The sequence below is a fragment of the Aphelocoma coerulescens genome, chromosome 4, assembly GCF_041296385.1.
Source record: "Aphelocoma coerulescens isolate FSJ_1873_10779 chromosome 4, UR_Acoe_1.0, whole genome shotgun sequence".
Classification (NCBI taxonomy): Eukaryota; Metazoa; Chordata; class Aves; order Passeriformes; family Corvidae; genus Aphelocoma; species Aphelocoma coerulescens.
The window spans coordinates 53,729,499-53,746,213 of record NC_091017.1 but is presented as its reverse complement, the minus strand read 5'-3'; the positions used below and the strand labels follow the sequence as shown (position 1 = coordinate 53,746,213).

Here is a 16,715-nt window from a genome sequence, read left to right as displayed (position 1 = left end):
TGTTCTGACTGCTATTTACATCATGCATGTCAAAGTACTACACATAGAAGTACATGTATAGCATTAAGTGGGAGTATTTAAACAAGGCTAATTCCTAGGTTCCTATTCCCATTCAACATGCAAAGGGATATCCAGTCTTCCAAGCTGGGTTGATTTATGGGGAACCTGTAAACCTCTGGAAAAGTAGAGACTTGTCAGGGAACCTGAGTTATCTCTGCTGATGCTTCAAGTCTGTGCAGAAGCAACTCAATCAAGCCCTTGGTATCCTTAAGGTTTAGACAATCTGCACTGTCTATTTGGAGATAGTGATCCTTCCATACAAGGAATACTCTGGTGATTATTTAATAAACAAATAAGGAGGAAAGTCAGTGTTTCAGATCATTTCTATGCTGAAAGAGCTAAAACGAATACACTTTTTTCCTTGTTGCCTTATATATGTGAATGAAAACAGTAAGACTAGTTGTGTTACTTCATTTAGCTGAGAATCTTCAGTTTCTTCAAGAGTTTTACCAATACAGGGGTAGGGCAGTGACACAGTGACGCATACCTAAATGATGAAACATGCAGTAAGACAGTAAGACAGTTATTCACTGGCTGTGCTCCAGTGTCCTTTGTCTAAATATAATACAATTTAACCTTTATTTTCCATTACTTAAAAAAAAAGAAAAAAAAAAATACCAAACCAAACTATTTCTCTCAACTTTCAGAAAAATTGGTAATGTTCAATACAGCTTCACAGGTTTGTCAAAATAGTGCATTTAACCAGACTGGCCTTCATAAAAAATCAGTCAAAACAGATAAGGTTCCCAGGGAAGTTTTCCAACAGATCATCTAACCAGACACTAGCTTGCTCTAGAACACCAAGCATCATATGCTTGTGTGTGGTAAAGAAGTATATTTCATGGCCCCATCTATGAGGTGTCAGAGCTCATCTGACCTAGCCAAATCCACACATGAAAAAAGACCTAAAGCACTACTGAAAACCTAAATATGGTCATCGACACCCCAGTGTCCAGAGACAGACATTTGTACAGAGGTTGGTGATAATTCTAATTCAGAAGATAAAAATGTAAGTACTTAGACATGTGTCATGTGAATGACCAAGGCATAGGACCAGGTACAGATGACTCAACTCTAGCAGGATGGTAAATTTAAGAAATGCCTGAAACAGAGCTAAATTCCTTAAATAGGGATAAAAATGCAACTTCAACATGGAAGGAATGAGTAATCGCTCTCGTGTCAGCAATTTAAATTACACATTTGCATTTTCTTGAATCTTCTTAAGATAAAACATGGACCTCAGACAAACTTGTAATATCCTTAGAAGCTGAGAAATTATTTGGACTCCTGAATGTATGCAAATACTACTTTCTAGTAGCAAAAATAAGCAGGACCACATAGTCATGACTGCTGAAATAGAAGTCAATTCCATTTTTCTACGTAAGACTTTCTTGAAAGCTCACTATCACTGCTAGCTTTCAGTAGTGAATGGTTCAAACATCTCTCAAGATTTATCTTTCAGATTTGATGGTTGACTTCATACTCATCAGTTCTATTACATTTCTGTGGAAGTGAACTCTCTTTCTCATTTCCTCATCAGCATCTTCACTGATATGTTTTATGTGTCGCAGAAAATTTCTGGAAAAATAAATGTAACTGCAGGCAAAAAAATACAGCTACTGAAAATGTCTCCAAAAAGCATTACTTACTCCTCTTAATCCTGTGGGATATAGAGTCACTGCTGTTGTATTCCTTCTTCTTCATCTTTCCTAAACTGGTTTAGACATTCTCTTGACAAGAATCTTTTTTCCCCCCCTTTCCATTCCATCTCTAATGTTTTCATCAATTTCCCACCCCCTCTGCCTTGCCAGACTTGGGCACATTCTTTTGTGTGTCAAAATGTATTTCCCTCTCCCACTGAAGTATGTTTTACTTATTCCCTGTATCTTTTTTCCAGTACACCTACCACATACTGTTAGGTTGATTCTTCTTCTGCATACACATATTGCCTTGTGCTTTGTCTTTTTTCATATTTGTCTGGCTGTATATATTAGAATATTTATAGAAATGTGGATTTTTAACATTAAGAACAACAGGTATTATTAAAGCTATCTTCCAGAAGAACAATTTTGTTCTGAGATCCACACAAATTGTTCTTCTCCAAGTCAATTTTCACATAATGCTGCATACTGTTTGAAATTACACTGGTCAAATGTTATTAATTCAAACAGGTTCTACAGATCTCACAAAAATATCATAGACTCAAAGCATTGCAGATACTCTTTATCCATCAGTCTTCTCACATAATACAAAGTTTATCTTCTCTCCTTGAAAGCTCATCCAAACACTGATATGGTCAGACCAGTATAAACTGCTGCCTCTACTCCTATCAAGCTGCAGTCCAGAAATCAATTGACAATTTTTCTCATATGTGTCTAGCCAAGTACAGCTGATTCTCTGCACCACTTCAGAGCTGCTGGATTCTCAAACATACTCAGCTTGATTAGCATAGCAGTCTTACTTTGACCATCTCTTTACCTCCATATGTCATGGCAAAAATATTCTTCCGTTTTGTAGACCTGATGGAGACAACTACCTGTTTCTACAATGCCCTTTTTTGTACTACAATAGAGAGCAAGGACTTTGCACAAGTAACAAAACAAAACAAAAAATACAAGTTGATTTCTGCAATTCTCCAGAGAAATTATCCGTTTCCACACAAAATTTAGAAGGGATCTTGGGAAGTTTACTTCTAGTCAAAGAAGGGCCGATACCGAGTTCAGACCAGGGTGCTTGCCTTATCCAGCTGGATTAAAAATTCCATGGACAGACATCCCAAAACCTCACTGGACAACTTGTTACGCTGTTTAATTATCTTCCTAGTGATTTTTTTCTGTATATCTAGTTGAGATTTCCCTGTCAAAATTCATCACCATTGTTTCTCATTCTCTTACCATCCACCACTAGGACATGCCTACCTCTGTTTTCTTGATCACCTCCCTCTAAGTGCTGGGGACTGGTGCTGGGGACTGATGCTGGATCCCCCAAAAGTCATCTTTTCTCCAGTCAGATCAGCCCTTGCCTCCTAGGGCAGGTGGTCCTCCTTGACCAGCTTGGTAGCCATCTACTGAGCTCCCTCCAGTTTAAACCCCGAACTGGATGCAGTATCTACATGCGGTTTCACAAGTGTTCAGCAGAGGGAGGCAATCACTTTCCTCAACTTCCTGAATCTGTACCTGATCCCACAGCCCAGGAGGCTGCTGGCCCTCACTGCTGCCAAGGTGCCATGCTCTCCAGGTCCTTTTGGAAGAGCTGCTCCCCAGCCACTAGCTCCAGTCCTGCTGAGGGGTACTTGCCACTCAGGTGCAGGACTTCAGCACTCATCCTTGATGAATTTTATAATGTTCCTGTCAACCCATTACTGCAACCTCTCCTGCTCTCTCTGAACAGCAGATATATGAATCTTGGTAAAAAAACAGTATTTCAGGAGGGAAAAAAACCTGTCTTCAAGAAAAATTATGCTAATATCGTTATTTCTGATGCTTTGAGCAGTTCTTGTTGCACCCCAGACAAAGGAGGAAATAGGATACACCTCTCACTTCTCTTTCCTTGCAGCAATTATTTCACTTCCTCATTACAAAATTGCAGAACATGTTTATAGAATCACAGAATCATTTACTTTGGAAAAGACATCTGAGATCATCGAGTCCAACCTTTGGTCACCACCTTGTCAACTAGACCATGGCACCAAGTGTCACAGAGCTGTTTCTTGAACACCTCCAGGGATGGTGACTCCACCACCTCCCTGCGCAGCCCCTTCCAATGCTTCACAACCCTTTCTAGGAACAAATTCATCCTGATGTCTAACCTGAACCTCCCCTGCCACAGTTTGAGGCCATGTCCTCTTGTCCTGTCTCCAGCTTCCTGAGAGAAGAGGTCGACCCCCACCTTTACAATCCCCTTTCAGGCAGTTGTAGAGAGTGATAAGGTCACCCCTGAGCCTCCTTTTCTCCAGGCTAAACACCCGAGCTCACTCAGCTGCTCCTCATAGGACTTAACCTCTAGACCCTTCACCAGCTTTGTTTGTCCTTCTTTGAACACACTCCAGCACCTCAATGTTTTTCTCGTAATGAGGGGCCCAGAACTGAACACAGGATTTGAGGTGCAATCTTATTTTCTCTGTTGCTAAGTTGTAACTTCTTTGTGGGTTTTGGCCATACCATGCTATCAAATAATTAAAATGTAAACAGCCATAGTCCACTGTTCATCGAGACCAAACAGCAGGAAACAAATGAAGACTTGAACAGAAGGTAAGAGGATAACCAAAGCAAATTACAGAACCTCAGTAAACATAACTGAAGAGGGACAAATGGTATTAAATAAACTGCTAAGGAAGGACACAGTGTTGATAACCTCTCCAGATACGTGAAACATGTACTAACCATGGCAGTACCAGATCTCCTGGGAGTTTCAGACTCATCATCACGCAAAGACAGCCACACATAAATCCATGTGCACATCAGTACACCACTGTCTACACTTGACTGATGAAAGGTTAAGTGTCATCAAGTTCAAAATGAACAGATATACTGCTGATGGACTAAGTGCCTTGATCCAAGATATACTTTCCATAGTGAAACTAGACTTAAAAACAAATCTATGATAAATGAATGCTGAGAACTATAACCTCAATAAAAAGCAGTAAACTTAATTAAATGCCATCCCACACTAACTGTAAAAATCACCAAATTGCAAAGTCACCTTTCTACCTTAAAATATCACCAGCATCTCAACGGATATATCAAATGAGCACTCCTTTATAAGGCATTTTCAGTCATTTAAGCCGATGGTATTTCAACATATCCATATGAACATTTGTTCTAACACAATTAATCACATATTTCCTGCAAAATCTTCAGGTGACAAGAAATCTTCTACAACCCTTCACAAAAACAAGCTTGTTTAAAATAGTTCCAAATTCTGCTACACATGTGAGCAGGTACCATCATCCTCCTACAGGAGCCAAAGAAATATGTATGGACTGAAGCAGCAACAGAACCAGAGACTTGCAGTGAATTTCACACTGTGATTGTGGCATATAGGTAAATCTGGCCTGAAATCACAGAAAAAGCCATACAACTGCAATAACTCAGCAATGACAACATGTCCCCAAGAGAAATACAGTGACAATAAGTTCTACTGAAACTTCAGTGTAATTAAGCAATTATGGACTAATCCAAAGGTCAATTAAGTTAGCGAATGATTGCATAAAAAAGTGAATATACTGTGTAAGATCTAATGGAAATACCTAAACCATGTAATCAAAAGATTGATGTCTCTCTCTATGAGCAAAATTATGTCTTCCCTGATGTAATTTGTTGTGTATTAAATGTAACACATACCTTTAAAGTGGGAGAATAACACCTCTTGTTAGATGATGACTAAACTTCATGGCAGTCAGAGTTGTCCCCTGCTGGACACAACCCATAGGCCATCAGCTGCATGGCCCTCCCTGGCAGTGCAAGAACCTAAGGTAGATGTCCATAGCTCACCTGCAGGAGGTTTCATACAACCCAATACATATCCAGTGGCTGTATGGTGATGAGATTAAAAACAGTTCTCCTCCAGAGAAAACACTAAGGACACTTTATTTCTAAAAACATCTACATAATTTATTCTGTCATGCAAATTTAACACTGGACAATTAAATAAAGAAATTGTCATGACTTACATTGACAGTTAACCACCTAAATGAACACTTGATGCTATAATTTTTTACTAATATAAATTCTATCCAGTTAAACTTTATTCAGAAAGAAAAATTGGGCAATAATACTACATTAATAATAATAATAATAATACTTAATCCCTCATGGTACACTGCCTTAAACAAGAAGAAAACTGTATTAAAGGAAAGGCCTAACAATCTATTTGAGACATCAAATAATTTAATCCAAAGGGGATGTATCTTATTCTACCTCAGATTTTTCCTATCCAGTATGTCTGTCTGCCTTCCTGAAAACTAAGAAAAATTGATGCATATAAATTTAGAAACACAGAATTAGCCATTCATACCTCACCAGAGATGAATGCAGTGACACAGAAAAGGATTTGAGGACCAATGCAGAAAGCAAAAAATACCCCATGAGTTACACCTGAACAGTATTGAAGCTAATCCTGTGAGAGAGTCTCTGAGCAGTATGAAGTAGTAGTGAAGCAATATTCTGTGTGTATCTCTTCTTCAGAGAAAAAAATGGAAAGGGTTTAAAAGTGGTTAAGCAAATAATTAAACATTTTCTGAAGAAACGCAAGTTTCTCAGTTTACTTATCTGAGAGGAAAATGTAAGCAGCTATCAAGTTGTCTCTTAAACTACATACACCAGGGATATGCTTCGAAGAATAGTTTGTGTGACTGTAGCATGGGTAAATCCAATTCAGTGGAAATTTCCACTCTAGAGTGTCTCCAATTGTGACACATTTGTATAGAACTTTCATTTTGGATTAGATATTCATCCTGCAACAACTGCTTGGAATTTAACCACACTGGAGCTTCCTGTCACTCACAGGTCAGGAGGTTTCTACAACATATTATGAAAGACTAGGCCGGAAAGAGAAAGGCACCAGGATGTTTTCTGACCAAAATTCTGATTCTTTTAAGAATTTTCAGGATTCGCTTGAGATGCTGAGTTCTTGTCAGGGCAAAACTTGGCAGAGGCAGTCAGAACAAGGAAGAGTTTGATGACTGGTTTCCTTGCTGAAGAGCAGATGCATGTAGACCACACTTTGTTCTTGAAGATCAGCTCCAGCCATTCCTTCCATAGACACACCTTGAGGCTACTGTGCACAACTAGAAGTATCAATCAAGACCTGGATTTCCCCACAGAGAGATGAACATGGGATCCAGTGGCCGAGCCAGTTGTAGCAGGTTACACTGGGAAAAAAAACAGGCTTTTTCTGCTAGAAGAAGAAAATAGGAGATCCACTGGCTGGAAGCCAGAGAAACCTCAGACTAAAAATACTGTGTAATAATTCAACGCATTCCTCCTCATCAAGTCTGTATGCAGGGACTTAGTTAAACTGAAGGAGCAAACCTGATAGAGAAGCCAGGGTAAATTCTCCAGTTTTGTTTAGCCTCTTACATATTCTTATATAAGTCTGGATTATCTCAACAGATCCTACTGATTGGAATATCCCAAATTAAAGCATATTTTAGAAACAATTTCTTTCCATCGCATCCATATCACTGAAACTGCCCTCTTCTTTGAAGTAAGTTCTGTTCTGATGAACTCCTGATGACCTTCCTAGTCTCTCCAGTTACCTCTAGTAGTTCAGTGTTTCTCCATGATTTACCATTTAAGTTTATATATAGAATCAAGTTTTTACACAGGCCTGTAAGACCACTGAACTCACCACACTATTTTCAGTCTTAAGAAATGTTTCCATGTGTAAAAATGCAAAATCAGGACTTCTGTGTCATCTTCAGATTAATTCAATTGCATCTGAATTACTCTGTACAAATTATTCCTATTCAGAGAAATTGTTAAGAAATAAAAGTTAGTGTCATTGTCATCCACCAGCCTTCGAAAGGTTCCTGTCAGTGTGTTACAGTCATATATAATTAGTACTCTTCTCTGCTGCTCTTTACCAAATAAGTTATGATATCATTATTTCACTCAAGCACATGATCAGTTTAGGATGCACTGCAAGAAAGAGTTATGCAGGTAATTCAAAAAGTGCTGTTACTCTTCTATAATAAATGGTACTACAAAAATGGGGTTTGAGCTGCTCACTTCTGGCTTTCTGTGAATTCAACACACATGACTCTTTTAGTTTATATATATGATAGCCCAAACCAAAGCAACTCACTTTCAAACAGCACATATACCTAGTCCATTTAAGTGGTCCTACCTACTAGCTGTTCTATTTGACTCAGATCAATACAATTCCTCTAGAACTTCAAAGAAAAAACACCTATTCCCCCAGTCCCCTTGTAATCTACTCTGTAGACAGACTTACGTATTCAGAAAAAGAAGTTGAACAAGGTCAACAAGAGCCCACCTGTAACCTTTTCTGTCCAGCTCAAAAAGGCTTGAATTTGTAGTGAAGGTGCTTTTTTAGCATCAGGCATATTTAACAAACAGAAAGTTAAAAGTAAATGAAAATTTGGTTCAATTTGCTGAGAACCTTTTTTTTAACAGATTGACATAGTTTGAAGGTTTCCTTGAAACCACTGTAAGAAAATTATGTGCAAAGAATATAAGTATTTCTCAATACTTGTATCTCTTTAAACTTTATACTAACAAAAGAAAATATTAAAAAACTTTTAATAAAATAAACTGTATTTTAAACCACTGGGACTGCTGAATAACAAGCTCTTTGCTGTCACATCATGAACAATGCACATAAGAGTGAGGATAATAATGAATAAACATCACAAATGTTCAAATGAAACAGTAAATCACTATTATCAAGCACTAAGAAACCAACGTTGTTATGACAGGCGTAACTCTGATCCAGGAATTTATACAAGAAGAAAACATAGGCCATATTATGTATTTTCCTAACAGATACTTTGAAATGGAAAAGAAAAATATTAGTTGACATTTGTACCTGCTGACAGCTGCATTTCAACAGAGCATTTATAATTGCATTTAAAACATCAGATTACAAAACTACAGGGAAGATATGGCCAAAATTAAGTTAAGCTTACAGTACAGTTTCAGGCATGCTGACCAGCACATACCATTCAAAGAAGTATAAATTAGAAGAAATGTTACAGTTATGGTACACCTGTATGGTTGGAACTAAGGAAATAACATTAATTATATTGTCAGTTCTTATGCTCTGCCTATCAATTATCTGTTTATTTGGATTCAACAAGAATAATGGGCTTGCTGAACATTTAGGTCTGCAGTGACAGCTGGGTAAGTACTCTTTCCCTGCACACACCTTGTAGAAAGGCTCACAGCCCAATTTCTGCTACAGAAGAGATATCTGCTATTGACAGAAGTAGCCCTTCAAAATACTGACCCATGAAATTATATCAAGTGTATTGGCCATTCTGATATGTTAGTGCTGAAGGTGAAGAACTGGAGGTAAAACACTGTTTTATGGGACAGAGTTCCCACATTTTGTTGTACGAAGTTTGGTGTAATGTCATGCAACAGCTTTTGGGGCAGTACCTTAAAAGAATAAACTCTTGGTTGGGCTCAACTTCGAGTGCCCTTGCTTAGGCTTTAGCTCCATTTGTTACAGCTGAAGCAACTTTACTCATACTCAGCACAAAGTACTTTGTATAAGTGCACACTAAAAGTGATGCAACTTGCATCCTTTTAAAAGTATCTGTTGAAAAGGGAGATTGGCTCCAGCAAGTTTTAGAAAAATAGGCAGAATTGGTGCAGCCTGGTCTATTCTTGAGAAAAGCATTACTCCTTTGTTTTAGTTTGAACTTCAAGGAAAGTCTTGGGCTGAAACTATAGAGAGGCATCCAAAGAAGCAGAAAAATAGTATTTCCATCCTACTTTGTGGCAGACTGTTGAAGAGCACCAGAGGTCCTGAGCTCTCTGCAAACACCCATGAATTGCAATGCAGTACATACCAGAGAATCATGTTCTGCGAAACATGTCCATTTGAGGTCACTTAAAAAAAACAAAAAAAAAAAAAAAAAAAAGGAGGAGGGAAAAATCTTTCAGACACCATTTTTCCACTTAATCTCTGAAAAAGAGTCAAGGCTGAAAATAGTTGATTCAGATACATGGATATTTATACCAAATATTCACTTTTATCTGAGATGTCCTGGAACACAGAACAAAACAAGGCATGTAAGTTACCTCTTTTTCTCACTGAAGACTTCTTATCGACTTATTTACAAATGGTAATGTTAATGATATGCATACATAATAAGCTACACCTAGTCTTATAATCCCAACCACAGTTTGACAAGCAAAGCAAAATAAAATATTTTTTTAGCTAGTCCTCCTTCTTTGTAGCTAAGTCTTTGAACTGGTACATTAGCATGCATATTCTTTTCTCTCAAACCACTTGATAATTTCTTTCACACCTGAGGTACACTATGATCATTAAGAAACATTCTGAAGATGCACAGCTGCACTGGTATCATTTTCGTCAATGCCTTTGAAAAATACTTCCATGATTTATCAGGGTTTTAAAAGACACAGGTTAAGAAAAGTATAATCAGTGCTGTTTCTGACTAGGATAACACAGCAGCCTTCTGAAGACGAGAAATGTGATGAGATCAACATACCTCACACAGACTGATAAATCATCATTCAGTGTGAAGAAGGGGTCTAGAGTATGACAGACTTTAAAAAAAATGTTTAATCGATTTTTCCCCTTTCTTTTTTTTTTTTTTTTTTGTCAGTCTTTACACTACATATTTTTATATCCTCTAGAATGATAATTTGGTCTTTCACTAAAAAGACAGACACACTAAGCAACAAATACCCTTTCAGTGCTGCTTTGGGATTTTTATGAGTGTAACCTGTGGAATGGTTCACATTAGCTCTGCATTATTAATAGAGTTGGATTATCACATTGCTTTTCGTTGTTATGGGTACTAATAACGTAAGTACACCACTGTATCAAACTGTTGCCTCTTCAGAGCCCTTCAGCTCAGTTTTCTAACCCTCCTTTAAAACGCACGTTTCCAACTTCTGGGACTCGAGCAGCAGCCCTGCTCCATCCCACGCGTGAGCCCGACCCCCCTCCCGAGCGCTGCAGCGGCAGGAGCCGGAGCCGTGCGGGAGGCACAGGTCCCGCTGCCGCGATGGGTGCCCCGCACCACCGGCCGGGTCCTGCCCCCTCTCCCCGCAGCCGCCGGCGGGGACGGGCGGCACCGCGCCGGGGAGCTCGATGCGCCGGGCCGCCCCCGGCAGGGGAGGACTCGCTTTTCCCAGTACCGAGCCGAGCCTGGACTCACCAAGCCGCCCAGCGAACAAGTGGGATGCGGTAGAAGTTTTACTTTGCCGGTGCTGGCTCCCGCCGCAGCCGCCCGCGGGAGCCACAGCGGCAGCACCGACACGTTTTGTGGTTGAAGTTTGGCGGCGCGACACGCCGCCTCCCCTGCCCCTGCCCCCGCCCCCAGCCCGCCCGGAGCCCCCCAGCTCAGCCTGGGGCGCGATTCGCGGGGAGCCGGATCCCGGCGGGAGCAGGTGCGGGGTCCCCGCCGTACTCACCCGCTCCCCAGCCGCACGGTCAGCAGCAGCAGCAGCAGCCGGGCCCCGCGGCGGCGGATCCAGCGGGGCGCGGGCCCCCCCCAAGCATCCATGAGCGTGAAGGCGCTCTCCCTTGCCCGAGTTTTCTCCGGAGAGGCTGGCGAATAGCGACCCTACCAATCCCACCACCCCCCGGCACACGGCAGGCAGAAGGAGGGGAGGGGAAGGGGTAAAAAAAAATAAAACACCCAAACAGGTAGAAACCCACTCTGCAAGGACCGAGCAACTCGTCCAATAGGCTCATCAGGTTGCTTCATAAATTATCCTAAAAACTGCTGGGCGAATCAATCTCTAGCAGAGGTGGAGCCTCCTTTACTAGAAGGGAAACATGCTTGGGAGAAAGGGTGGCATTGATTTGGTGTTTTTCTCCAAAGAGGGAAATGAAATAGACCATGTATATGTAGATCTATACATATACATATAAATAGGCAGAATATATAAAACGTTAAATGTATGTTTAAAGCTACACATAGATATTTAAATCTTTCTATTTTTGAAGCTACTCAGAGGGCGGCTCTCCGAGAGGCAGCCGGTCCGCCCTGCCAAGCGGAGACCCGCAGCCAGGAGCAGAAGCGCCGGGGGATGTGCACGGGCACCCGCGGAGACTGCGCGTCTCTAGGTCCGGCACGATCGAGATTTTGGGGAGGGCGGCCGCAGCCGCAGGGAAGGGGGCATCCGCCAGCCCCTCATTCGTCCCCAGGAGAGGGAGCACACCCCTCCAGCCGCAGTCCCTGAAGCCATGCTGGAGGCAGGCGGCATGCTGGACGCGCAAGGGCAGCCGCGGGAATTCCGCGCCCCCGAGACGCGAGCGGCGCAGGCTCGGCGGCTGCAGGCGGCTCTGCGCGGCCGCGGAGCGCCCCGGGGGGGGACGGGCGGGAAGCGGACGATGCGCGGTGCTGCGCTGTGAAATGCGCCAGGGCATGCAAAGCGCAAGGGTACGGGGGTTTTTTCTTCTCTTTTTTCCTTCTTGTTTCCTCCCGGCTGCTTCCTCCTCCTGTCTCTCTCAGGACACGTAGGCGGGAAAGTAGCCAGACTTTCCCCCCCCCCCAGCAACCCCGAACCCGAGGCAGGAAAAGCACCGCGGCGGAGGAGGACACCAGCGGTTCCGTGCTCACAGCTTTGGACTGGCCGTGGGGACGGGCGGGCACGTCCCGGCGGGACCAGCGCTTAGATAAACGCGTATTTCTTCTCTCGGCTTCAGGCTGTCACCAACCCAAATCCCTGGCCCCGGAGATGCCCTTGCTCGCAGCTCTCTATAGGGCACTTATGGAGTAACCTGTGCACCGAGTTCTCGGTGTAAGGAGCAAACCGTTTTACAGTCATCATCATCATCTTCCTTCGAGTCAAGCTGTCACTGCACAGAAATGTAAATAATCCCCATCCAGTGGTTATTCCGATGAAAGGCAGTGTTTTGTCTTCTTTACACATCATCATCTGGTTATTATTTTATATATGCAGCTTACAGCTGCTTTAATGGTTAAAGAAACTCACCATGCTTCAGAGAGCTGCAGTACATTAAGTGGAAATTCAACGACTTGAAAATTAATAGCCAGTCCTGGGGGTACTGGCAGACGGTAAAGGCACATATTATTGCATGACCTGAGGTCTCTTTACTGGTGGATTAACACAGCAGGCAGCATCCTAGCATGATGGCAAAGGCATGAGCTCAGAGGAGAGCATATGCATGTATTACAGAGTAAGTGCAGAAGCAGCTCCTCTGCTGCAGCTGGTGGCACTAGCTCCAAGAAGCAGGATTGCTGTCCCCCTCAGCAAGGCAATAAGCACAGCCCACTCCCAAGTCCTTTACTCTCTGTGAAGTCCTTCTGCCCTGAAAAGGGCCTTTATCCTTAGGTTTATTATAAATCGATATGTCAAATTCGCTGCATTTTGTAAAATATGCAATGAATGTTTATGTCTTTGCATTCTGATGTTTATGGAATCATTAAAGCTCTTTACCAGTCTATAAAATTCCAGCCTGTCACTAAAAGATATGCAGTTAAAGTGACTGCTGCGAAAATTTGACATAAGAAGTTTAAACATACTTACAGGATTCCAAGACATCTTCTTTCTACATGAACAGTTTAGAGCATCTATTTAAAAACTTAATTTCACCCCTGTGTAGATCCAGCAGCTTGCTAGCTGTGAAAGAGGTGGAAGATTACAGCTGAAATAACATGTAGCATGAACAGTGAGAAAATGGAATTTTTCACTTGTTTTCAGGGTTTAGAACGCTAAGGCACATCAAAGTACTATTAAAAAAAATATAATAAAAGCAGCACCAATGGTATTTCTCAAATGACACAAGACTAATGATGACATCCTGACAAGCTGGTTTCAGATACACCCAAAACTGATTTTTTCTTGTACTTGAATGTAAACAATAGAAATCCATCCCTCTAATAAGTAGAGAAGAAATTATTCCATGAGTAAGTAAAATTCTAGATGAGAAATAGCTATAAAAGTTTTGAAAAGCAAACAGGGAACAGAAAATAACAAAAAATCTTTCACCATCTGGAGAAAACATGAAGGGAAAGAAATCAACTCAGACTGCCTGTATTCCTAAGGAAAATAAAAGAAGTAATAAATGAAACCTGCAAAATGGAAAAGAGAATATTGAAGAAAACCTGCAGAAATTACCTAGTTGAGTGTCAAAAGAAGGACATGATACAGGATAATACACTAAAAGACAGTGGGTCAGTTACTAAGGCCTGCAGATATTTCTCATCTACTTGGTACTGGCACAGCTAGCCTAACAACTGTATTTAAATTCTCAGTTAAAAACACCTTCTGATGCTGGAAGTAAGAGGGCAATCTTTAAAAAAGCAGCACAGAGGTGAAGAAAAGAGTCAATCGTGTCACTTCAAACCTGCTAGGCATCATTTCAGAAACAGCAAATGGACCAAAGTTAAGCAAAACTGTAGGATTCACATCACTATTAATACTAAGAAGGAACAAACCAGAATGGCTTTTGCAAAGGAAAACCACTGTCTCCATCTTCTTCAGTCATATTTAATGAGTCTATCAATAGAAGAACAGAGCTTCGTAAGTCACTGTCCTTCAAAACCATTTTCAGTCTGGCAGTTATTTGCTAAAGAAGCTGCATAATTCTGGGGTCAGTAGGAAAGTAAGACCATCTTTCAGAAACTACTTGAGACTACTGTTGGCAATTAACTTTCCATGTTAAAAAGTTGAGTACTTACAAATCTGCTCGAGACCATTTTATTTAACTGATTACTCACTGAACTAATGGTTTCAAAGAAACACAAAAATTTACAGATGAAAGTTTCATATTGGTTAAGCCTATAGAACAAAAAAAAAAAAAAGTGAATGTATTGTTAAATCACCACAGTGTAGAATATCAATTATAAAATGGGAAGTGATGACATGCTGACAAATGAAAAAAGAAAAATAATTCATGGGTTGAATTTGGTAAAGATTTTAAGTACCTAAATGTAAAATCACATCTCAGCTGTAACATCACATCTGCTGCTGCCTAGTAATGGAAAATCCAAAGACATATATTCAGACTTAACTGAAATTTCTCCAGGACTCTAGAGGAATACCCATACAAACAACAGGAGGAGCACTAATTTGAGCACCTCAGCACCTAAATGCTGCCCAAGCTCACTGAAGAACTTTCTCTACTCTTCAGATTTAAGGAGTGCAACTAACAAGATAATCCAATGTAAAAGACCTCTAAAACACAGCCAGACCAGATCACCAGTTCCCTAATTTCTTAAAAGTGTAATTATTGATTCGGATTCCATAGTAATACACCTAACTTCATGCACTATAAAAGGAGCAAAGGCACTTAGCACAAGCTCTTGATTTCCAGTCTGGAAGCCACCTATTCAACCTCAAGGTACCTACAATATGTGATTTGTCTAAAAGGACATGAGAAAGGGTTTTCATGCTTAAAGCTGAAGTCCAAACAGAAGGAGGAGGAAAAAGTCCACCACTTTAATATATAAACAGCAATATCACTGTATTTTTCACCTGGGAGACTTCACACTTTGTATAGAAGAGCATTTTGATTCTTCACTATTCAATTGTTGAAGACCAGAGAGGAACTTAAAAACAGTCATATGCCATTTTACAGAGCTGACATCCACCTTCTGCTGTATTTCTCTTGGATATAGCTACTTCCCTGACAGGAACATGTGAGACTTGATGCCATATTTGTATGGCTGCATACCATTTTGAGTGCATAAGAGCTTTGAAAACCTAGGCTTAGTGGATGGCCCATCTTCATTCACTGTGCTTGAGGGAACTTGATGGCTCTCACACGGTTCTGTAAGGATCACTTACCCTGCTGAGAGCAAAGTTATTCAGTGTGTGGAGACAGAAGAAGAAATTATTATTGTATTCTGTCTTCCACCAAAAAAACATATAGAACAGCAAGCAAGAGATCAAGGACCATTGCAGTCATGTTTTCAAAAGGATAGATTTACATAACAATATTTTGATGAAATTGCATTTGTAGACCTTAACTGTGGATTCAGAATTCCTTGTGGGCACCTCACACCTTAGATTATTAGAATCAGAGAATACTTCAGGTTGGAAGAGACTTTTGAAGATCATCTAGTCCAATCCCCCTGTCATGGTCAGGGACATCCTCAAAAAGTACACACATGACATTTGTGTGCTTGCATTTGAGAAAGCACAAACATAAGAACACAGTCACATGCATGGTATTTAAAACCTGCAACCCAAATGAAAACAGTTCCTTTCTTCTTAGGGAAGTTCAGAAAAAGTGGTTTTAAATATGCATCATCATGGTTAATCCTACCTGAATATTTAATATAAATCAAAAAAGTATCTTAAATAGGATAGTAGCCTAGCGTTACAATAAATGTGAAAAACATCTCAAGAATAAAGAAAACAAATGCAAACATTTTGGTACTGGCCTTTTTAAAAGGGGCCTTTAAATCTGAGGATGGTGGATATCTGCAGGAGGAGAATAGAAAGATGCAGAAATGGAACTTCAGTGCAGCTTTTATATAGTGATTTGAACCACAAAATAATTGCTTTCAGTGAAACAGTCAACATCTTAATAGAAAATTTAACTGCTCACTTATGGTACTCATTAAAATGATTACTAACAGTACATCTTCATCCGCACTTAAAAATTAAGCAAGAGGAGTAATCTCAAGTAGAGAAAAACTGATGAAGAAAGAGGACTGCACCTATCTTTGCATCCAGGGAAAGTGTTACAGCATATAAGATGATATTCCTTTACATTTAGCATGTTACACTTCCTCTCCTTTTAAGTAATAATAAAATGAAAAGCAAGTTCAAGTGTAGACACATCTGTGGTAACTAGGCTGGGGTGCTTAGGTACAGAAAGATAACTTCAAATCACAAACATTTGCTTGGTCTATTAATATTGTCATTGCCTTTCACTGTACCTTCAAGTATTTTCAACACGAGCCAGCAAACAGCAAATAAATACATTTTGATCTTTCCTGTTTTACAAGACAT

At 40.5% G+C, this 16,715-nt stretch overlaps 1 protein-coding gene across 2 annotated transcripts in view; it reads right to left on the bottom strand.

Annotated features, from left to right (window-relative positions):
• Nucleotides 1–11,287, bottom strand: part of GABRG1 (gamma-aminobutyric acid type A receptor subunit gamma1) — a 53,274-nt gene extending 41,987 nt beyond the window's left edge. The window contains exon 1 of one of the 2 annotated variants that reach the window (XM_069012176.1): nt 11,196–11,287. In XM_069012176.1, coding sequence (XP_068868277.1) covers nt 11,196–11,287 — 92 coding nt within the window. Of the gene's footprint in view, nt 1–1,365; nt 1,400–11,195 lie in introns of those variants that run through there. The other variant, XM_069012177.1, reaches the window with a different exon arrangement.
• Between the last annotated feature and the right edge of the window lie 5,428 nt (nt 11,288–16,715).